Source organism: Myotis myotis, unplaced genomic scaffold, assembly GCF_014108235.1.
Source record: "Myotis myotis isolate mMyoMyo1 unplaced genomic scaffold, mMyoMyo1.p scaffold_m19_p_13, whole genome shotgun sequence".
NCBI lineage: Eukaryota > Metazoa > Chordata > Mammalia > Chiroptera > Vespertilionidae > Myotis > Myotis myotis.
In genome coordinates, this window is record NW_023416317.1 from 33,772,596 (window position 1) to 33,795,905 (window position 23,310).

Consider the following 23,310-nt stretch of genomic DNA (forward strand, 5'->3'; position numbering starts at 1 on the left):
TATATGTTAGTATTACTTAATCCAAACAATTATATGATAAAGTTGCTACAGAAAATCTTCATTTCCCATGTATTTATTATATACTGCCCAAACTTATAATATTGAACATGAATACAACAATCACACACACACCCCCCCCTACAGACCACGAATAAACTTAAACTGGTCAAATATTGTTTTCTACTCAAAAACAACATGTATTCTTGTTTAGTACATCAATATCTTTGTGTTTCTCATTTATTATTTGTGGCTAACTAAGAATATGCTCTTTGTGCCTCTATTTATATTACTCTGAAAATGGGGATGTAAAGGTATCTACTTTATGGAATTAATGGCCAGTTTAAGTGAATAAATATCTGGCACATTTTAAACATATATATAAAAGTTGTCGCTTTAAAAATTGTTATTACATGCTCAAATATAAGGGTTGACTAGATATTGCATCCATGAGCTCAGGGGCTTTGTAAGAGTTTGAGAGAAAAAAAATAACATTAGCAGCATATTGATGATATTTAAAGCCAGAGAACTAGAAAAAGTCACCCTAGAGAAGAAGTTTTGATTGAGTACCTAGAAGAACAGAAGATGCTATCAGCACATTATTGAATTTCTCTCCAGTGTTAGGCACCTTATTTGCAGAATCATTGACCTAATTCTATAGAAAAACTCCCTTCATGATGCTTACTTAACATGTTAATGAATGTCTTTTCTGTAATGAGTCAAAGGAAAAATTCCACTTTGAAGTTGGTCTAGGGAAAAAGTTTTGTTTGCATATTTATTAGCTTATTTTCCTTTTCTAGACAAGGGGAACTATGTGACCCACAAATTTACCTTTTGGGATTAGTTGTTATCATTTCAAGTTGAAAATTCATCTGAAGTCCAAGTCACCAATTCCAAGTACCACTTCTCTGCTCCTCCTAATGAATACTTATTGTTTCCATTTTCATTGTCTGATTTAATTTTTTAAAGTCACTTCAAATCCTCTGTGGAAGAGAATTGGTGGAAATTCCTACTCTTAGAGGAATGGCTTTGATAAATGGCATCTGTTTACCCAGCTTCCTTGTGGGAGTTGGCATCACTCACTGTCCCCTCAGTCCCACACACTGGCCTTCTCTTTGTTCCTAACCTGTCAAACTTCTGCCCACCATTAGGCCTCACATTCCTCTATGCAGAACACTCCTTGCCCTACTCATTATGTAGCCAAACCTGCTCATCTTTAAGTCCCAGATTAAATGCCAGCTCTTTCGGAGGGTCTTGCTCCTCCCCTCTTTATAGTTTTACAGATCCTGCATTTTCCCTGTGGTACTTATTATCATTAAACTTATTTAATTTTTTGCACAACCATAATCTTCTTTTAAAAACTTTATTTAGCGCTTGCATTTCTATTTATTCCAGAACAAAGTCTCACCCAGTATTACACATTCAAAGGTAACTGGAGACTAGCTCTCTCCTCTTTGTCTACTAGTCCCTTAGTGTATGACGGTGAAATAACTATGCATAGGTCAGGCAATGTAGGTGTTTTTAAATAAGACACTGAGAAGTGATAGCAAAATGAAATAAGTACCAATTTAAAAAACATTTGTTTGCCATTTCTTTCTCTCTGAAATATTCAGTCTGTATACTAATTTCCCCAATTATGCATGAAATGCCTTTTATAGCGTGACTAATCACAGATCAGGTCGAAGTTTGCACATTGTATTTGAATTTTATATCTCTTTGGAGTCGTTTACTCTAAAAAAGTCTCTCCATGTTCTTCATGGTATTGAGTTTGAGGAATCTAGGCTAAAGTTCCATTTTCTGGATTTGTCATATTATTTCCTGATGGTATTGCTTCAATTCTTCCTCTATTTTATTTTTTATAAGCTGGAAGTTAGGTCTAGAGCATGGTTCTTTAATAAAAATATAGCACGAGCCACATGTGTAATTTACACTGATCTAGTAGTCACATTTTAAAAAATAAAAAAGATTAAATTAATTTCTTAAAAAAAAATTCTCACCTGAGGACATGCTCACTGATTTTTAGAGGGGGGGGGGGGTGGGGAGGGGGGAGAGAGAGAGAGAGAAAGAGAGAAAGAGACAGACATCGAGCTGTTGCTTACTGCTTGAGCTCCTACGGGAGCTGGGGATTGAACTCTAAATCCAGGTATGTGCCCCAGCTTGGAATCAACCCTGAGACCCTTGTTGTATGGATGATGCTGCCTTTTCTGAGTAGGTTTCAAAATCTAGACATCTTAACAGTGGTGGTGACTTACCCAGGCTCTGGAGAGAGAGAGAGAGCAGTGGGTGGCTTTAAGGCATGTTTTGAAGGTGGAATCAGCAGGAACAGGTGGTTATTGAATGGTGACAGGTAAAAGAGGGAGAAAGTAGAAAGATATTGAAGATGACTTAATGACTTGCACATTTGTAATTTGTGGAATCCAGTGGGTAATAGTACTGCCTGCACAGAGATGTGGGGGGAGGAGGGCTTGTTGCAGGGATGATTTTAAAAGTTCAGCTTTGAATTAAAACATTTTGTGCTTTGAAGGACACCAACAAGAAAGTGAAAATACAACACAGAGGAAAACTATTCGTAAATCTGACAAGGGACTTGTATCTAGAAGATTTTTTAAAAACTCAATAATAAAAAGACAAATAACCAATTTAAAAATGGGCAAAAGATTTGAATAGACTTTCTCCAAGGAAGATATATTAATGGCCAATAAGCACATAAAAAGATACTCAACATCGTTAGTCATTAGGGAAATGCAAATAAAAACTAGAATGAGATACTATTTCATACCTACTAAGTTGGCTGTAATCAAAAGTTAAAGAAGTGTCAGCCAAGATGTGGAGAAATTGGGACCTTCATACATTGCTGGTAGGAGTGTGAACTGGGGCAGCACTTTGGAAAAACAGTTGGGCAGTTTTTCAATATGTTAAACATAGAAATACCAGAAGATTTCACAATTCTACTCCCAGGTGTTTGCCCAAGAGAAAGGAAAACATATGTCCTTAAAAAGCCTTATACATAAATGTTTATAGCAGCATTATTCATAATAACCAAAAAGTAGAAACAATCCAAACATCCATCAACTAATGAAAGGATAATAAATGTGGAATATTCATACAATAGAATAATTGGCAATGAAAAGAAATGAAGTACTGATACAACCTACAACAGAGGTAATTCTAAAAAAGGGAAGTGAAAGAAATCAGCCACAAAGACCACATATTGTAAAAAAAAAAACACAACAAAGTGAAAGAGAGAGAGAGCAGATGCCATATATATGAAATGTCTGTCATAGGCGAGCCTATAGAAACAGAAAGTAGATTAATGATTGCCTAGGGCTGGCAGGGGGATGGGGGGAGGAATAGAGAGAATGGGGAGTGACTGCTAATAGTTACAGGGTTCCATTTTGAGGGGGTCAAGAAATGTTCCAAAATTAGATTGTAGGGATGATTGGCCAACTCTGTAAATGTATTTGTAAGTATACATATGTACATATGTATAAATTGATTTTTGTATTTTAAACAGGTGAACTGTTTAATAGTATAGAAACTATATTAACTTTCCTAAATAAGCCTGTGAATTCTCTTAAATAACTTGTGTACTTGAGGTGAAGGGGTGTCTGAACAAGTTCTGGGGGATTTCAGAAGCCCCGAAGTTTAAAGAAAGATGGGAAGAAGGGCAGGACTGGGACTAGATGTTGTCAAAGCAACTTAATTTTCTTCCTCTCTCAACGCACAGGGCGAGACCACGCCCCTTCCCCGTCTCCTAGCAACCAGCTCCCTTAAGGCGCTCTGCTTTGTGCCTCACTCCATAACTTCCGCTCCGCGGCCGGAAGTGAAGTCATAGCCGGCGGCTTTCCCGGGAGTTCGGCGTTTGTTGTGAGTGCCGCCGCTGAACAAGTGTTTCCCTGGAAGTGGCGGTCTCCCTCCCTCTCCCGAGCTCCGCCTTGCCTCCGGTGCCGAGGACCCTGAGGAGTGTAGAGGACCTCGAGAGTCCAGAAGTCCGCGCGTGAGGAAGGCGAGGCCCGGAAACGCGTGGCCCCGAGGGCAGAGTAGGGGGCTGGCGGGGGCAGCTCCCTGGGTATCTGTGCAGTTGGATCAGCCTGGCTGCTTCCGTCTGCTTCGTCCCCGAAAGCTTCCCCCGTTCTCCCGGGCGGACAGCTGGGCTTCCTGGAGATTGGGGCTTTTCTGCGTCCCTCCCCAACACCCCACTGCTTGCCTTTGAAGGAAGACCCCCCCACCCCCCTCATAGAGGCGACTGACTAGGCTGCCGACTCCCTCCCTCGCCCAGACCCTGAAGTGACCCACCATGGCCTTAGTGTGAGCGAGTGACCGACCTGTGGCACTTTTCCGGAGTCCAGGGTAAATGTTTATCGGTGCGCATGGCCGTGTGTGTGTGTGTGTGTGTCTGTCTGTCTTTTATTTCCTGCAAAATCGGAGCTAGGAGAAACCCCTGGGCTGTGTTTGGCAATTGTGTATTTTGGTTTACTTTTTAAACATCTTTGCCAGGGTCTCTTCCCTGTGGCTGTTGCAAATCAGACAACTTCGTGCCTTCTATTAGCTGGGTGGGAAGGCCCAGGAGGTACTGATATTTTGGATGTTGCCCTGGCCTTTGAAAAGGTCAGTGACTTGTATTAGGCGGTTCTTAGTTTTAAGCTCTTTAAAAATATACTTTTTATTATTTTTTTCTTATTGATTTTAGAGGGAGAGAAACAAATTTTGAGAATCATTGATCGGCTGCCTCCTGCGTGCTCCCTACTGGGGATCGAGTCCACAGCCCCGGCATGTGCCCTGAGAGGGAATCCAACCTTGACCTCCTGGTTCATAGGTCCGCACTCAACCAGTTTTTAATGTGTTTTTGTCTTATGTTTAATTCTACAAATTCTTCTTGAACAATGACTGGTCACTCTCACAGCCCTAGGTACAATACTGAACATATATAGTAAAGGCTTAGTCATTTTAAAAATCAGAAAATACAGATTTTAACATCTTCAACTTAATATTGAAGGAGCCTATTTAAGTACAGCCCAGCTCCTGGAAAGGACAACATAAAATAAGATTTTTTTAGATAAATGTGTATGAAATTTAGAGGCTACCTGGAAGGGTAGGTACAATGATCTTAATGGAAGAGAAATATGGTTACATCTATCTTTTAGGAGGAGACCAAATAAAGAATGATGTTTCATTTTCCCCTTTGCTTCTTTTTTTTTAATAGGTGGTGTTTCCTAACTACTGGCCCAGAGGCACTTGCTCCCATTATGGGAAATCAGCTCGCTGGCATTGCTCCTTCGCAGATCCTTTCTGTGGAGAGTTACTTCTCAGATATCCATGACTTTGAATATGATAAGAGCCTGGGGAGTACTCGTTTTTTTAAAGTTGCTAGAGCGAAGCACCGAGAAGGCCTGGTGGTTGTGAAGGTCTTTGCAATTCAGGATCCCACATTGCCTTTAACCAGCTATAAACAAGAGCTGGAGGAACTGAAAATCAGGCTTCATTCAGCACAAAACTGTCTACCTTTCCAGAAAGCAGCAGAAAAAGCATCTGAGAAAGCAGCCATGCTCTTCAGGCAGTATGTGCGAGACAATCTCTATGATCGCATAAGTACCCGTCCATTCTTAAATAACATTGAAAAACGTTGGATTGCTTTCCAGATTCTGACTGCTGTGGACCAAGCACACAAATCTGGAGTCCGTCATGGGGACATCAAGACGGAGAATGTAATGGTCACCAGTTGGAACTGGGTCCTCTTAACTGATTTTGCCAGTTTTAAACCCACTTACCTTCCAGAAGACAACCCAGCAGATTTCAATTATTTCTTTGACACATCACGGAGGAGAACTTGTTATATTGCTCCCGAACGTTTTGTTGATGGCGGGTTGTTTGCCACTGAGTTAGAATATATGAGAGATCCTTCAACTCCACTTGTAGACTTAAATAGCAATCAGAGAACAAGAGGAGAGTTGAAGCGAGCAATGGACATCTTTTCGGCAGGTATTTGAGTTGGCTAAATTTGCTAAGGGGGGATGTGCATATAATTTAAATGGAATATAGAAATGCATTACTGTTAACTAGATTATAGATAGACCTTATTAAGTTTTTACCAGCTTTATACATACATTTGTGTGTACATGTATTTTAATAGGATATTCTTCATTTTGGGTTTGCTGTTTCCTTGAGATTAGAATCAGGTTATTCATTTTCGGTAAGATTAGTACATGGGTGATAATGTGTCTTTACGGTATCACCTCTGCAGTCAAATGGTGTCTGATGGTCAAGATATTGCCCAATTTCTCCCCTTCATAATTAATTTTTTTAAAAGTCGTGATACGTACATTTTCTTTTTATTAGTTTTTAAAATATTTTTATTGATTTCAGAGAGGAAGGGAGAGCGAGAGAGAGATTGAAACATCAATGATGAGAGAGAATCACCGAACAGCTGCCTCGAGCCTGCAACCTGGGCATGTGCCCTTGGCCGGAATCGCACCTGAGACCCTTCAGTCCGCAGGCCAGCGCTATATCCACTGAGCCAAACCAGCTAGGGCCATAATTAATTTTTTAAATCCCTTGCAACTAATAACCTGTGGGAAAGACTTCAAGACCAGTTGTCACAATTTTCTCCTTGATTTGGCATCCACTGATGATTATTCTTGCTTGATCCAATCTTTATTGTGATGGCTTTAAAATGTTGATTTTCCAGTTCCAGCCCTTTTCCACATTGATCAGTAGGCCCTCAGCATTCTATTATGCCCAGGTGTCTTTTTCCCCCTCATTTATTTTATATAGGTAGGGACTCCTACACTCAGTTTTGGAGGAATTTAAAAATCTATATCATCAGAGACATTGGTCTGTACTTTTATTGTGATGTCTTTATCTGGTTTGGTATAAGGGTAGTGTTGGCATCATAGAATGAGTTGGAAGGTGTTCCCTCCTCTTCCATTTCTTGAGAGAATTTGTGAAGGGCGGATGCTAATTCCTTCAAAGTTTGATGGAATTCACCTGTTAAGCCATCTTGGTGTAGGCTTTTCTTTGTGGGAAATTTTTCATAACAAATTCATTCTCTTATAATGCTCATTCAGATTTTCTATTTCTATTTAGGGCAGCTTTGGTAATCTATTTCTGTGAATCTGTCCATTTCATCTAGATGACCACATTTGTTGGCATGTAGTTATTCATTCTGTACTGTTGGTAGTAATGTGCCTTTTCCACCCCAGTCTTCGTGATTCCTTTCCTTCTGTTTACTTTGGTTTGAGTTTACTCTCTTCTTGTTTCTTAAGGTATTTATAGATACACATTTCCTCTAAACACTGCTTTAGTTGCATCACATATGTTTTTGTATGTTGTATTTTTGTTTTCATTCATCTCAAAGTATTTCATAATTTCCCTTTGATCTATTGGTTATTTAGGAGTATGATTACTTCTTAATATGTGAATTTTTAAAATTTTTTCTGTTCCTAGTTTCTTTTTTGTTCTGTTGTGATTTGAAGAACACAATTTGTGTGATTCGAGTTCTTTTAAACTTATGGAGCCTTGTTTTATGACCTAGCATACAGTCCAACCTGGAGAGTGTCCCATTTGTACTTGAGAAGAATTTTGCATTCTATTGTTGGGTGGAGTGTTTCTTTGATTTCTGTTGGATCCAGTTGGTTCATAGTGTTGTTCAGTTCTATTTCCTTCTTGGTTATGATGTTTGTAATCGCTATTTTTAAGTCTTTTATTCTAAAACTTACATTATATAGGTGGAAATTAATGAAATAAATGTTTTGAGTGTTTATTATGTGTCAGGAATTGTCTTAGTTGCTGGGGATTTTTCAGTGAACAAAATAGAAAAAATCCCTTCCTCATGGAGTTTGCTTTCTAGTGGGCATGTAGACGATAAAGAAATAAATACATTAAATATATATAATTTGGCAGTTGATGCTGTGGGTTAAACAGCAGGGAAAGGGAAAGGGAATGTGCCAGGTGTGGAGTATGAGGTAGTTGTAGTTGTGGGCCTAAACTGGGCAGTCAAGAAAGGCCTCACTGCTAAAGTGGTATTTGATTAAAGATCTGAAGGAGATGGAGGTATAAACTGTCCTACTTGGGGAATAGCATTTTTGGCAGAAGGATCAGCAAATGCAAAGGCTGTGAGCTAATGCTATGTAAGGATCTCTTTAAGAATTGTTAAATGTGCAGGCTCTATTCCCAGTAAAGGGTGTGTGCAGGAGGCAGATGATCAATAATTCTCATCATTGATATTTTAGTTTAATGATGAATAAATGAATTGTCAGCTATGATTTCTCAATAATTCCTTTTGAATTTAATTTCTATAAATCCATACTTTAAAAAAACACACCCCAGTGTATTTCTTGTGGCTTTACTCTATCCACCTATTTCTAAATGTCTGGTGTGTACATTATATGTGCACATTCATTTAAAATTATAGAACTAGGAAGTAACTTTATTTGTTTTTTTGTTTTTGTTTTTTTTTTTAGAGGGGCAAAAATAGAATGGGCCTTTTTGACGTTACACTTTTTGAAACTGATGGTTAGGCAATCGATATTTTCCCTATCTTGATTGATTGTTGTATATTGCATTAAAATTTATAATTCAGTTTACTTGGTTTCACATTTTGAGTTTTATGAATTCTCTGAATCCTTGATCTATATTAATGATTTCTTCCATTTCATTTTTAATGGAATTATATCTGCTATTTTCCAGGTTGTGTGATAGCTGAGCTTTTTACAGAAGGTGTACCATTATTTGATCTCTCTCAACTTTTGGCTTATAGAAATGGACAGTTTTTCCCTGAACAAGTGCTAAATAAAATTGAAGATCGCAGTATCAGAGATTTGGTAACTATGCTACAAATATTTACCATAAAGAATTTAATAGAATTTTGTTCTTTTGCATTAGTCCATTCTCTAAAGTGTTATAAATTTGGAACAAAGCAATAAAGTCCTATAGACTAATACAAATACCTTATGGTTTTTACTTTATTAGGGAGAAATGTACAATTCCCCTACCCCCCTTCCCAGACACAGAGCTTCTTTGACTTATTTTTTTACATGTGCGTGTGCACACACACACACACATACTCACACACACACTCACACTCAAACTCACACAGACACCTCTTCCCATTATAATCTTTAGCTCTGCTTTGGATGGGTTTAAACAGAAGTAAGGAGATGCCTGGGGGTTAGAGAAGTTGTCCAAGCTAGAGCTTGCTAGTAAGATATGAAGAAGACATATACTTGAATATAATGCAGCAATATAAGGCCATTTCATATAGAAGCTACTAACTTTGTATACTACCCTTGACACTGAGGGCAGTTCTGGAAGGGAAGATATAGAATCACAGATTAGTATAGCAGAACAGATATGAGGAATTCTGTGGGAGGTCATATAAGCCATATATTCATATTACTGTTTGAGGGGATCTTTTTAAAGTCAGTCAGTATAGGAACTGATGCTTATGATGATGATTCTGAGTCATGGAAAGGATATGGTGTATTTAAAATATCCTTTAGTAAGGTAGGGAAATATTTTAATTTCTCTTACAAATAGCAAATACTAAAAAATATGCTTCAGATGAAGGAAACTAATTTAGCTCAGCTGGATTAGGAGTTGGTATATTTGGCTGGTATGTCTTTGGATGTGGCATTCATTCATCACGTTACACTGCCATGAATTTGGGCCTACATTTTCTTAACTGTGAAAGGAGTGAATTGACTAATCTTTAGAGCTTAACCTGTCAAAGTAATTCTATTAGGTCACTTTTCCTTATTTATAGTATATTTGATTCCCCCAAGTTTAATATGAATCTCTTATTTAGAATTAAACAGAAAGCTCAAATAACTAGGTATACGTATATGATATTTTGAGTATTTGAATAATGGCTAATACAGTGGGAGGGTCTAGGAATGATTAAACTATGCTCTGTATATTGAACAAATTTTCTTATGTTGCTAGAAAACATAAGATAAATTCAAATAGGTATGTTATTTCTAGTGTTTGCAGGATTTAACACTTCTTTTACACTACTTGAAAAGTTTAAACCACTGATTCCCTTTGTGAACAGATTCTAGTGCTACACCTACTTGTAAACCATGTATTTCCTAAAGCTTGTGAAAATAAGTCTAAACCAGAACTCTGGTATGTAAATAGGTTTTAGGGGATCTGTAATTCTTTTCAGAATTGTGTGTAATTTTGTATGCAAAACTTGTGTGTATACCTTTTTCTCTAAAGAAAATCCCATTGCTTCCTCAGATTCTCAGTGGCATCTCCTCAAAAAAAGTTTAAGAATCCTTGAGTTGTGGGCAGCAGTATATTACTCTTCTGTCTTAATAAATAGGGAATGGTGAACAGAATTCACCTCTTTATGTGTCTGGATCATCTGTAATATGTTCGTATGTAATTTCTTACTGCTTTTTAGGACAGTAGTAGAGTCACATATTACTCAGTAGTTAGGTTCTGAAAGTAGTTTGAATGGTAAAGATTGAGAAGAGTCAGACTTCACAAATCCTTTAAATCACGGTTAAGATGCCCTTGTAGCTTTTCTCTGATTTAATTTGCTGTTCTCAAATCTATTTTTTACTCTCTTTCTCCCTTGGTATAGGTAACTCAGATGATTCACCGTGAGCCAGATAAACGGTTAGAGGCAGAAGATTACTTAAAGCAGCAGCGTGGCAATGCCTTTCCTGAAATATTTTACACTTTCCTTCAGCCCTACATGGCCCAGTTTGCCAAGGAAACATTTCTTTCTGCAGATGAGCGTATTCTGGTCATACGGAAGGATTTGGGCAACATTATTCACAATCTCTGTGGACATGATCTGCCGGAAAAAGCTGAAGGAGAGCCTAAGGAAAATGGGCTGGTTATCTTGGTGTCTGTTATAACCTCCTGTCTACAGACCCTTAAATACTGTGATTCCAAACTTGCTGCTTTGGAACTTATTCTCCATTTGGCTCCACGATTAAGTGTAGAAATTCTTTTGGATCGTATTACTCCATATCTTTTGCACTTCAGCAATGACTCTGTTCCTAGAGTGAGGGCTGAAGCCTTGAGGACATTGACTAAAGTTCTAGCTCTTGTCAAAGAGGTTCCTCGCAATGATATCAATATCTATCCGGAATATATTCTGCCGGGCATAGCCCACTTGGCCCAAGATGATGCTACTATTGTCAGACTAGCCTATGCTGGTAAGAGATTATTGTCTGAGTAACAGCTACTCATTTATGAAGTTAGTGACTATAATACCTCTTGTTTCTCTGATTTGTTTGGGAATTCTGAGAATGACCTTTGGTCCCTGAACTATTTGTGTACATTTTAGTAATATTTATAGCTAATCTTTACCTGGGACTCAGCTTTCGTGTGTACTGTCATTTTTGAAGTAATCAGAATTAGCTAGTAAAAAGTATATAATACAGAATCTTGTGCTTTTACTGGGAGTATTACATTTAATTTGAAGGGAGACTAATGTTTACAAATATGTGCTTCTGGGGTATGTCTTTAGGCCTTTATAAAGCTTCTCTGAACAAATAAGCTGTTTGAATATCAATTTTAGGATATACAACAATTTATTGTTGAAAAGATTTATTTTGCTGGGTAATTTGGTGTTGAAAGAATCTAGCCTATTAACTTACTGAATTTAAGGTCCTTTCAGTTACTATAGTGCTTAGGATGTATGGCTTCTTTGTGGTGAAGTGAGTGTGTTAAATAACACACCTGCATGTTTTACTTGTAATTCTCATAAAATCAAGTGATACAGATTCATTTTTTTAGCTTCCTAATTCTAAATGCTTATTACTGCATGGAAATGCCATTGAAACATTTACATAATTCCATAATTTATTTCTAAAATGTAATCTTATGGAAATCAGGGATTCTTTTTTGAAGTACATAACATGTGTTGATGATATTGTCATGTTGCTGTACAATGCTTGCTTAGGAAACATCTTACAGATTTTTAATCCTCACCTGAGAGTATGTTTGTTTATTCTTAGAGAGAGGAATGGGGGGGAGAGAGAGAAAACATCAATACGTTGCCTCCCTTACTCACCCCTGACCAGGGATTGAACCCGTCACCTTTTGGTGTATGGAACAACGCTCCAACCAATTGAGCCACCCAGCCAGGGCGCGCCTATTAGTATTTTAACGGAACATGTGAAAAATGGTCTTTGGACGCTGGTCTTATATACTAGGCACATCCACAAAGTGATTGGCAGTTGTTGGGTTTCTTTTTTTATTTGTATATTTTTATTTTTGTTTATCTATCAGCCTATTTACTTATGTATGGTTTCTGGTTTCCATAACTGTATAGGTATAAGTTTCAGGGATAGAAAATTAGAAAATGAAGGATTTCTTTAAGATAGATCTGAGTTTATTATTTGTAACAAAGCACATTTATAATTCACTTGGTAAATATAAACAATTGAGCCAGATAAAATTAAATAACAGTTTTTAGGTTTTAAAAACAAGCTGTATCTTTAGGGTTTCATGACCTACTTTTGACCCAGGGGATTTTAGTCTGTTCTTTAATTGTGTAAAATAGGTAAGATTTTGATATGTAGGTGCCATATTAACGTATTGACAATTACTAATATTAGTAAGTCATAGCATGAAAATAATGGTATTTGTTGAAAACTCTGCTGTGTGTCAGGTATCTACTGTTCAGGCTTGTTGCAAGGGTTAGTTGCAAGAGAAACATAGATTCTAAGATAGATTTTAGATTCTAAGGTATATATGTCTTTCACAACTACCCCTTGCAAAAACCTTGAGCAGTGACTGTTAATTCCTTCATTTTACCAGTGAGGAAATTGGGAATGAGAGAGTCTAAAAAACATGACCCTAAAGTATCTGGTGTAATTCTTTCTCAGTTCTACAAATTACTGGTCTAGACCTTGATTTTGAAGTAATCCTGCTTTTCTTTGGTCTTTTGGGTTTTTATGATGAGAGTCCATGATAACCCAGGGACAGTGCCAGTACCTTGCAGTGTCCCTTCACCATGGCTTGGTGCATGACAAAGCTACCTTTTTTAATAGAGCCAGAGGTCTGTTTGAACTTGTATGGTTAAGTATAATTAAACCACACATGTTAGTATTTATAAACGTTTAAAATCAATTTGTAAATTTCTTTTACATTATTCTTTTTTAGCTCAGAGATGTTGGTATAGATTTGTATCTTATGTAAACTATCCAAATATATTGTGGTTTATAAACTTCAGTGGGGAATAAGCATAACTTAGACTTTAGAGGTTAAGAAAAATAAGAGACTTTTCCTAATAAAGATATGTTTATTAAAGTGGGGATATTCATCTAGAAGTTTGACTTATTACCAGAGGATGGCCCTAAATTTCTCCATTTTTAGGGTGAGCAGGCATTGCAGGGTGTTAATATCTTGCTTACTTAGAGGTAAATTTTGTTTTATTCAGAACAGTGTTGAACCTGGGAGAGGTGGAGGAATCACTGCATTTGGTAGACTGAAAAATCTCAAATATTGTGAGATGCATCTCAATTTCGGAAATGTAAAAAGTTAAGAGAAAGTGTCAGATTCAAAATAAAGTAGTTAAACTTTATGTTCAGTGCTATTTCCTGCAAAGATGGAAGAGTACAGAGTTAAGCTAAGAAGCACAGAAGTAGTAGAAGAAAGAAGGGTAGAAACTAACAAAAATGGAAGGAAGAAGATAGAAGCAATAGAGTAGATAGAATTAATAGCAAATATGATAGTAGAACTCAGAAGTAGGTACTTTCACAGCGGTGAGGAGTATCAGATAGTTTTACTAGATTACCAGAAAGAGAAAGGAGGAAATACAGACAACTACAGAAGTGTGGCGGTCTGACACTTTGGCTCCTTAAGAACTTCAGAGTATCACTTGTGAAGCAATCCAACAGTGATTGATTCAATTTGGTAATGACTCTTTGAAATAGAGGTGACTCATTTATATGTGAAGAAACTGAAGGCCAGATTGGTTAAGCAGCCAGCTAGTAAGTGGTAGGGTAGAGATTTGAGCCAAGGTCTGTGTGATCCCAAAGCCCAGCTTGATCTGTTATTTCCATGTGAGTGTTTGTTAGTCTAATGTCAAAATACTGTTTAAAGGGTAGGACTCTAAAAGGATTTTTTTTTCCTCAGTAGATTTGAGTGCTGTGTTTTGGGTTATTTTTGCCTTTTTAAAAGATGCCTATGTTCAATATTAAAACATAGTTTAGAAATAGTTGTAGATTATGAAATTAGTTACTAAAATATGATTTGGTTAAGTGCTAAATTTAAAAGTTCTACTTTTCCTCCTTAGTTTTATGATTATTATTTTATATATAAAGAGTTAGGGAGGAAAAGTTATAAACATTACAGAGATTTAAGAAGATAATTATAATTTTTCTTCCTTTTATAGAAAACATAGCTCTGCTGGCAGAAACAGCTTTGAGATTCCTGGAATTAGTACAGTTAAAAAATCTGAATATGGAAAATGACCCAAATAGTGAAGAAATAGATGAAGTTACACATCCCAATGGAAATTATGACACAGGTAGTATGATTCTCTGTTCCAGATTTCCTATTACTTAGAATGAATTGCTAATGTGAACTTGGAACAAATCATCATTTGTAATTTTCATGTAAGGTGAAAGAATACCAGATCTATCGGTGGGAAGGATTCCTGGTTTCTGGTTGTTCTCTCTGTTCTCAAACACTTATCTAGCCAGAAAACGATCAGCTTGTTGCTACAGGTTCTAAACTCAGTTGTTTTTCAGCCAGAATTGATTTGTGTCAATAATAAAGCTAGCTGAATTATTTCATTTTTATGATAAAAGAAAAACCATTGACAACATGATAGCTAAATAATCTAAATCTTTTCTCCTTATGTGAGTATATCCTGTGTATCCTCAGTCATAAGCTTGTGTTTATTTTATATTATCTATGATTTACATATTAAAACCCACACATTTTACTATAAAAGGACAGATATAATAATAAACTCTTTGAGGTCAGAGTTCTTTTTATTTTTAAGAGGAAGGGAAAGGGAGAGAGAGAGAAAAACATCAGTGATGAGAGAGAATCATTGATTGGCTGCCTCCGGCATGCCCCTTACTGGGAATTGAGCCGCCACCTGGGCATATGCCCTAGCAGGGAATTGAACCACCTGGTTCATATGTTGTTCATATGTCAACACTCAGCCACTGAGCGACACTGGCTGGGCCTTAGTTTCTTTACATTCGTACAGTTCTTAACAGACTTGTAGTTAATGTTTATTGAGTTAGATATTTAGAAGTGAAATAATATGCTTAGGTCTGTTCTAAGACGTTTCTAGTTGAGAAAAACTAGAGAAGTGTAGTTTTCAGATTTTTATGTTACAGATAACTGCAATAGCTCTATTGTAGAAAGCATCATTTTTAAGACAGCGTAATTATATGGAGTTCAAGACAAATAATTTTGAACTTACAGAAGAATATGTCAGAAAGGAAATCTTCACTTTTTCCATGGAACTAGAAAATAATACTGTTCAATGTTCTATAAACATGTAATTGGATCTTTTTATGTAATGAATTTAGGTGTTAAAACTTCTGGGGAGTTAACCTGAAGTTTTTCTTAATGTGAACAGTGTACAGACCTCCATTTTCCTTGACAGTGGATGCACCAGTAGTGGCCTCTGCCCTTATTCACGTAGCCAACAGATAATTGTCAAAGATAGCTCTGCATCAGGCAATTTTGTGCCTGCTGTAAGCACTAGGGATACAGTGGTGCCTAAGACAGGCAAGATCTTTGCTCTTGCGTTTACATTTTAGTAAGGGAAAGACAGACAAGTAAGTAAGGGGAGGGTGGATAGGAGATAAGGCCAGAGTGGTAGCCAGATCATGCAAAGCTTTGACAGGACTTGCAGTGTGTTTCTGAAGGTTCATCCAGCCTTTAAGAATGCTTGCCCTGCATTATCAGATTATATCCCGAACCGGTCTAGTGTTTTCCAGTCCTTGATTAAGTTGATCTTATTGGAGCAGTATGGTCTCCTTTCTGGTGCTCCCATACTTTCCTCCTTACGCCTCATAAATAGAGCTGTTTAATTAGTGAGATAGTAGCCAAGCTTGTGAAGCTTATTAGGATGTTCTTCAGTTTTATATTTCAGCTTTCCACCCATCCTTCAGAGTTCTAAATAGTGGAAAAACTTAGTGATTATAGACTTTCTATGGTGGCTTCTGTAATCCATTTCTCTGAGGAGTAAAAAGGAAGACTGGGTCTATTAGTATAAGGAAAAAGAACAGATTCTAGTTTTAATTTTTTTTTTTTTTTTTAGAGCTCCAAGCCTTGCATGAAATGGTCCAGCAGAAAGTTGTCACTTTGCTAAGTGACCCTGAAAATATCGTGAAACAAACCTTAATGGAAAATGGAATAACTCGGCTGTGTGTATTTTTTGGACGTCAAAAAGCCAATGATGTTTTATTGTCCCACATGATTACTTTCCTGAATGATAAGAATGATTGGCATCTGCGTGGAGCTTTTTTTGATAGTATAGTTGGTATGTTGTTTTTTAAATTTCTCTTTAAGGTTTTGAATTCTCAAAAAAATACATGCAATTTGAGAGGGGACATTACTACTAAATTTTATTAATAATGAATTGAGTTCCTGGTATTTCTGTCTGTCTTCCTGCTGCTTTTGGATGATAAGAATATCTTAGTTGATCAAGGGATTGGTTAAACTGTGATACATCCATATCAAGGAATACTATGTGGTCATTACAAACTGTTTTAAAATGATATTTAATGCCCCGGGAAAATATCATGAAATACTATTAGAGTGACTGAATTATAGTGTAGGTCTATTTAAAGTATGATTCCAGTTGTATAAAGATAACAACAGTAAATCATATGTATTTATACGAAAGACTGAAATATATATACTAAGGTGTGAACAGTGGTAATATGTAGGACTGGGATTGTAGAATATTGTTTCTTTATATTTTCCATATTTGTCAAATTTTTTATAGTGAACATAACTTTTACAATCAGAAAATAATTGTTAAAGTGTAATTATGATTGAAAATCAATCTAATTAGAAGGAAAATTTAGGTTTGGTCAGTTATGAAATGTTATATGCTAAAGCCATGTTATTATAATTACCCACTAACCCTCTTTATATCATTTTGGACACGATTATAACAGCTTGCTGTTTAACTCAAAAGGTTTAAAGACTCTTTTACACTTTGGAAATCTTTGCTGGTATTCAAATTTTCTCATGTAGTAGCGGAAAGCTGTAGGATTTAGATTTTGTTACCTTAAAATCTGGGAAAGTAACTGCTAAAATACTTGCTTTTGGGTGTATTTTCCTAAAAAATAAAAAAGGAAAGAAACTCATACGGCAATAGTATTAATATTTCTGCAAATGCTGCCATATAATGTTTTGGAGAAAAGGTGACTTCCTACCTTTGAGAGCCTGTGAAATTGCTCGCGTTGTTGTATTCTAGCCTCTATATTGTTGCTGAAGATACTCTAAAGCCAATCATTCTTCGTTTTTAGGGGACCTATATTTTTATTTTTATAAGTTCCTGGGATCTCTTCCCCCCACCCCCCCACCCCCTTGGTGTTCCGTAATTTCTTAGTCATTTATTTTGTTGTGGGTCTTTTCATTTATTGTGCTGGGTAGGAAGTGCAATGTCATCTCCTTGATTGTTGCTCAATATATTTGGTTTTCGATTAATTTTATTGTTTTATTAATGGCATTTGTACTTCCAGGTATAGAATACGTAATCATGTAATGTTGCTTCTCTTTTTCAGGTGTTGCTGCCTATGTTGGCTGGCAGAGCTCCTCAATTCTCAAACCCCTGCTGCAACAAGGTCTTAGTGATGCTGAGGAATTTGTTATTGTGAAAGCTCTTAACGCCCTTACCTGCATGTGCCAGTTAGGGCTGCTACAAAAACCCCACGTCTACGAATTTGCCAGTGATATTGGTAAGTTTCTGTTTCTCAAGATTAGGTTGGGAAAATTAGGAATTGGGAAGAGAAATAAAAATTGATAGAGTATTGTAAAACTTTTAGGCAAAATAGAGTCAGATTTTCAACTTTATTGTTCCCATATTATGTATGTATGTACCTGAATGCACACACATGTACATGCTTAAACATGGATGCATGTGTGCATGTGAGAGACAGGCAGGCAGGCAAACAGGATCATTTGGTTCTCCAGCCTGGGTTGGGAAGTAATCTCTTTGTTTTCATTTGTAATTAAGTTTTTGTGATATTTGAAAAATAAAGATTTGGCTTTTTTTATTAATCCTCACTGAAGATATTTTTCCCATTGATTTTTAGAGAGAGAGGAGGGGAGGAAAGAAGAGAGATAGAGTCAGAGACAGAGACATTGATGTGAGAAAGACGCATCGATTGGTTGCCTCCTGGACATTCCCCTACCAGGGTTGGGGATTGAACCTGCAACCCAGCTTTTTGCCCTTGACCAGAATTGAACCCGTGACCCTTCGGTGTGCATGCCAACACTCTGAGCAACACTGGACAGGGCTTGTTTTTTAACACAAAATGGATAGTCTATAACTGCTCTGAAGAGTCAACTTGTTTGTTTTTTTTGACACTGGACTACTAGTCATGTTGAAATTGGATGTGGATGATTGTCTATGACGTGTCATTGTACTTATTGCCAGTTAAGAATTCTTAGTATTGGGGGGGAGGTTGGGGGTTAATGGGGGTATGAGGACACATTTGTAATACCCTAACCAATGAAGAAATTAAAGATTTAATAAAAAAAGAATTCTTAGTATTAAAGTTTCTACTGTTGGTAATTTTATTAACCAGTGAAAGGGACTAATCCAGCTGTGGGCAAACTACGGCCCTCGGGCCAGATCCGGCCCCTTTGAAATGAATAAAACTAAAAAAAAAAAAAGACCGTACCCTTTTATGTAATGATGTTTACTTTGAATTTATATTAGTTCACACAAACACTCCATCCATGCTTTTGTTCCGGCCCTCCGGTCCAGTTTAAGAACCCATTGTGGCCCTCGAGTCAAAAAGTTTGCCCACCCCTGGACTAATCCCTTGACCTTTATAGCAATTACCTATTTACCTCAACTTAAAATTCAGAATAAGTGCAAACAAGTCAAATAACACACTCTAAAATTAATACTATATACAGCTTTTAGTCTTCTTATGTCTTCACTTGAAGAAAATAATCAAAATAAGATTGCAGATTGGCTCTATCCAGAGAGGACATGAAATTTTAGAATATTGCCTCTAGATAAAATATTTAATTGCTGTAAATGCCTTGCCAAGGAAAATTAATAGAAAACCAAAATTGGTTAGACTTGGTTAATAGGTTTTTTTTTTTGTTTTGTTTTTGAGGAACTCCTCAGAGGAAAAAGACAAGCGAGTTATTATTTATTTTTATTGTTTGGAAACTAGATGGTAGCTAATAAAGATATATAAAATTTCTGGAGAATTTTAAGGCATGAATGTGGCTTTAAAATAAATAATTTTGTGTGAAAAAGTATATGTAGGTTGCTTATTTTATTCTCTAATATCTTCAATCATTCTTTTAGTTTGTAATTCTAATTTGGTTTGAATTTTTTGATGATTATGTTAAAAATAATTCCAAATTTAATAGAAAATTGTTGAGTATTGGCAATACAATAAAATCTCCATTATACTGAAATATTTTGATTTTTTCCTATGAGCTACAGAGTATTGAACCTTAAGGGGTTCATTATCTCTATTTAAAAAAACAACAACAAAACTAGCCTGGCTGGCTTGGCTTCATGGTTGAGTGTTGACCTATGATCCGGGAGGTCACAGTTTGATTCCCTGCCAGTGCCCGGGTTGCGGGCTTGATCCCCTGTGTAGGGCGTGCAGGAGGCAGCTGATTGATGGTTCTCTCTTATCATTGATGTTTCTGTCTCTCTCTCCCTCTCCCTTCCTCTCTGAAATCAATGAAAAAAAATATGTTATAGAAATACTAATAGCAGAATAAAAATTATTAATATTATAATAAATGATTTTGAATTTCTGGTCCTGTGTATTGTAAGGCAGATATAGAAAGCATGCATTTTGATGATAATATAGGGTGTCCCCCCAAAAATGTCTACACACTTTGAATGATTATGAAGTCATACTTTATTAACATACTGTTCATTTTCAAAATTGAAAAGAATCTATAGAAATGAATAATTTTTTGTCACCTGTCCCCAAAAATGTATATACACTTTGAATAATTATAAAGGCGTTGTTTGTATTTCAACTGTGTTTTCAAATTTCCAGTAGCATTATAGGATGAATCTCCTTTGTTCAAAGCTTAGTTTGGCTGAAAAAAAAGAAACATCAATTGAGCTTCAGCTATTAAAGTGTGTATACATATTTTTTTGGCAACCTGTATGAGAAGGTGTATTGTGTGAACATGCACATCTTGCGGCCTGGAATATTTTCCTGCTCATTCTCATTTTTAAATTCTCATATCAGTGCTTTCTTTTTTTCTTCTGTAAACGTGGCATTATTTCCCAAAGGTCAAGTTTTCTTGCTTTTGCCTTTGATTCTTTTTATTTTAATTAATATCTTCTGTATATAAATATGTTCTCTAGTATATTCTGATTTCACATACATTTCTTCTGTTGATTAATTTTTTGGAAATTATTTTTGATATATAATGTAGCTTATAATTGGCATTTTATCTGAAAAATGGATGTCTATCAATTTTTAAGCAAAAACATCATAAAGGCAGTTTTTTACCCTCTTCAATTTTATAGAGGCTTTTCTGGGTCCTGTTATTTCTAGTCATTGATCACAGAATGAACACATGGAGTACTATATGTATCTTTAATTTAGCATAAAAACAAATTATTATCTTTAGGTATAGAATAAATCCTGTGTAGTGGTACAACTTCTTGGATGGGGAACTCCCTCAGAATGAACTAAATGTAGGACCAGCTAAGGGGAAAAAGAAAACTTGTTGAGAAAATTTAAGTAAACAATCATTTGTTGTCATTTTAAACTATTTAAAATAAATGCAGTTTTTTGTAATTTAGAAACACATTTTAAAAAGTGATAAAGTGCACACATCTCTCTGTTAGCATAGTCAGTCTTTGGTAGTGATTCTTATTTATTTATTTATTTATTTAATTTAAATCTTTATTGTTCAGATTATTACAGTTGTTCCTTGTTTTTCTCCCCATAGCTCCCCTCCACCCGGTTCCCCGCCCCCCCCCTCACCCTCCCTTTCTGTGCCCCTGATTCTATTCTATTCACCAGTTTATTGTGTTCATCAGATTTTTTCACTTGATTTTTAGATTCACCTGTTGATAGATATGTACTTATTGTTCATAATTTTTATCTTTACCTTTTTCTTCTTCCTCTTTTTAAAGAATACCTTTCAGCATTTCATATAATACCAGTTTGGTGGTGATGAACTCCTTTAGCTTTTTCTTATCTGTGAAGCTCTTTATCTGACCTTCAATTCTGAATGATAGCTTTGCTGGGTAAAATAATCTTGGTTGTAGGTTCTTGGTATTCATCACTTTGAATATTTCTTGCCACTTCCTTCTGGCCAGCATAGTTTTTGTTGAGAAATCAGCTGACAATCTTATGGGTACTCCCTTGTAGGTAAATAACTGTTTTTCTCTTGCTGCTTTTAAGATACTCTCTGTCGTTTGCTCTTGGCATTTTAATTATGATGTGTCTTGGTGTGGTCCTCTTTGGATTCCTTTTGTTTGGGGTTCTCTGCGGTTCCTGGACTTGTAAGTCTATTTCTTTCACCAGGTAGGGGAAGTTTTCTGTCATTATTTCTTCAAATAGGTTTTCAGTATCTTGCTCTCTCTCTTCTTCTGGCACCCCTATAATTCGGATGTTGGTTCGCTTGAAGTTGTCCCAGAGGCTCCTGACACTATCTTCATATTTTTGAATTCTTTTTTCATTTTGCTTTTCCGGTTGGGTGTTTTTTACTTCTTCGTACTTCAAATCTTTGACTTGATTCTTGCGATCCTCTAGTCTGCTGTTGGATCTCTGTATAATATTCTTTATTTCAGTCAGTGTATGCTTAATTTCTATTTGGTCCTTTTTCATATCCTCGAGGGTCTCACTAGATATATTGAGGGTCTCACTAAATTTATCGGCGGTTTCTAGAAAATTCTTGAAAAACCTTATAACCGTGGTTTTGAACTCTATATCCAGTAGTTTGCTTCCCTCTATTTCTGTCATTTGTGACCTGTTTCTTTGTCTCCGCATTTTGGCTGCTTCCCTGTGTTGATAGAGTGGCTTTGTGTGCTAGGTGTCCTATAGGGCCCATTAGCTCAGCCTCCCCAATTAGCTGAGGTGGACACTCTTGGTGAACCCCTTTGTGGGCTGTGTGCACAGTCTTTTTGCAGTTAAGTCTTGATTGTATTTGGTATCACTGGGAGGAATTGACCTCTAGACCAATTGGCTGTGAGAATCAGCTGTGTCTATGGTGGGAGAACTTCTGTGCTGGAGACACCCTTATGGGGCAAGACTTGCTTCAGTGGGGCTTTAGTGCTCACTGAGTCTGCCCCCTGTGTGTGTCCCTTAGGGATCTGAGGAGTTGTAATCTGGATGGTTCCATTCTGACCACTGGGTACACTGGCACTTGGATCTCTAAGGAGGTGCTAATTTAGCCTCTGCCTGAGGCTACCCAGAAGAAGCTATGGAGAGATCTGCAGATTCCTCTTCTTTGGGATTTGGAGGTGCCCAGATTAGGACCAGCTGTGAAGCAATGCAAGCTGCTGTGGGGCCTTGGACCATCTTTTGGAAGTTCTGGGTCTCTCTGTCCCAGCTGCAGTTTGTTAGGTAATTTTAGATTGCAAAGGGCCAGGTCATTAATATGCAAAAGCCTCTGCACACAGCTTGGGTGGGGCGGGGTCTCAGGGAATCAACTGGGCGGAGCAAACTGCTATGGCCGGTCCTCAGTCCCTGCCCTAAGAGGCCCCGGGCCTCAGTGTCCCGAGGTAATTGCTGCAAGCACCTCTCAGAGAAAGCTGCCCTCGTGTTCCGATGCCGACAGTCCAGTTTCTCCCCGTATGAGTCTGGGTCCCCAGAGACTAGCCCGGAACTGGAGTTCAGAGTGGGAGGGTGTGTCTCCCTCCTGATTGAAAAAGACAACAGCGTCCTCAGTTGTAAGCCCTCTCTTGCGTGCGCCTCCATACCTCTGCACTTTACTTCCGCACCTCCTCTGAGTCTCAGTGTGCTTTTCTCTTTCCTTCTAGTTGTAGAATTTCCACTCAGCCAGCCTTCCTGTGGTTTTGGATGATGTCCGTTTTGTTTTTTAGTTGTATTTTTGAAGTGGTTGTGCGAGGCAGCAATTTCAGGTGTTTGCCTATGCCACCATCTTGGTTTCTCGGTAGTGATTCTTAAAGGGAAATGG

At 37.1% G+C, this 23,310-nt stretch overlaps 1 protein-coding gene across 4 annotated transcripts in view; it reads left to right on the forward strand.

Moving 5' to 3' along the window:
• The first annotated feature begins 3,822 nt into the window (after positions 1-3,822).
• The window catches only part of PIK3R4 (phosphoinositide-3-kinase regulatory subunit 4), a 59,052-nt gene continuing 39,564 nt past the window's right edge, over positions 3,823-23,310 (forward strand). For 2 of the 4 annotated variants that reach the window (XR_004971562.1, XM_036332628.1), the window contains exons 1-7: positions 3,825-4,347; positions 5,201-5,976; positions 8,683-8,816; positions 10,583-11,165; positions 14,354-14,488; positions 16,247-16,468; positions 17,724-17,897. Coding sequence is in view for 3 of the 4 variants with exons in the window: in XM_036332628.1 (XP_036188521.1) it covers positions 5,244-5,976; positions 8,683-8,816; positions 10,583-11,165; positions 14,354-14,488; positions 16,247-16,468; positions 17,724-17,897 (1,981 nt within the window). In the remaining variant the exon portion in view is untranslated. Of the gene's footprint in view, positions 4,348-5,200; positions 5,977-8,682; positions 8,817-10,582; positions 11,166-14,353; positions 14,489-16,246; positions 16,469-17,723; positions 17,898-23,310 lie in introns of all 4 variants that reach the window. The other 2 variants (XM_036332629.1, XM_036332630.1) reach the window with 2 other exon arrangements.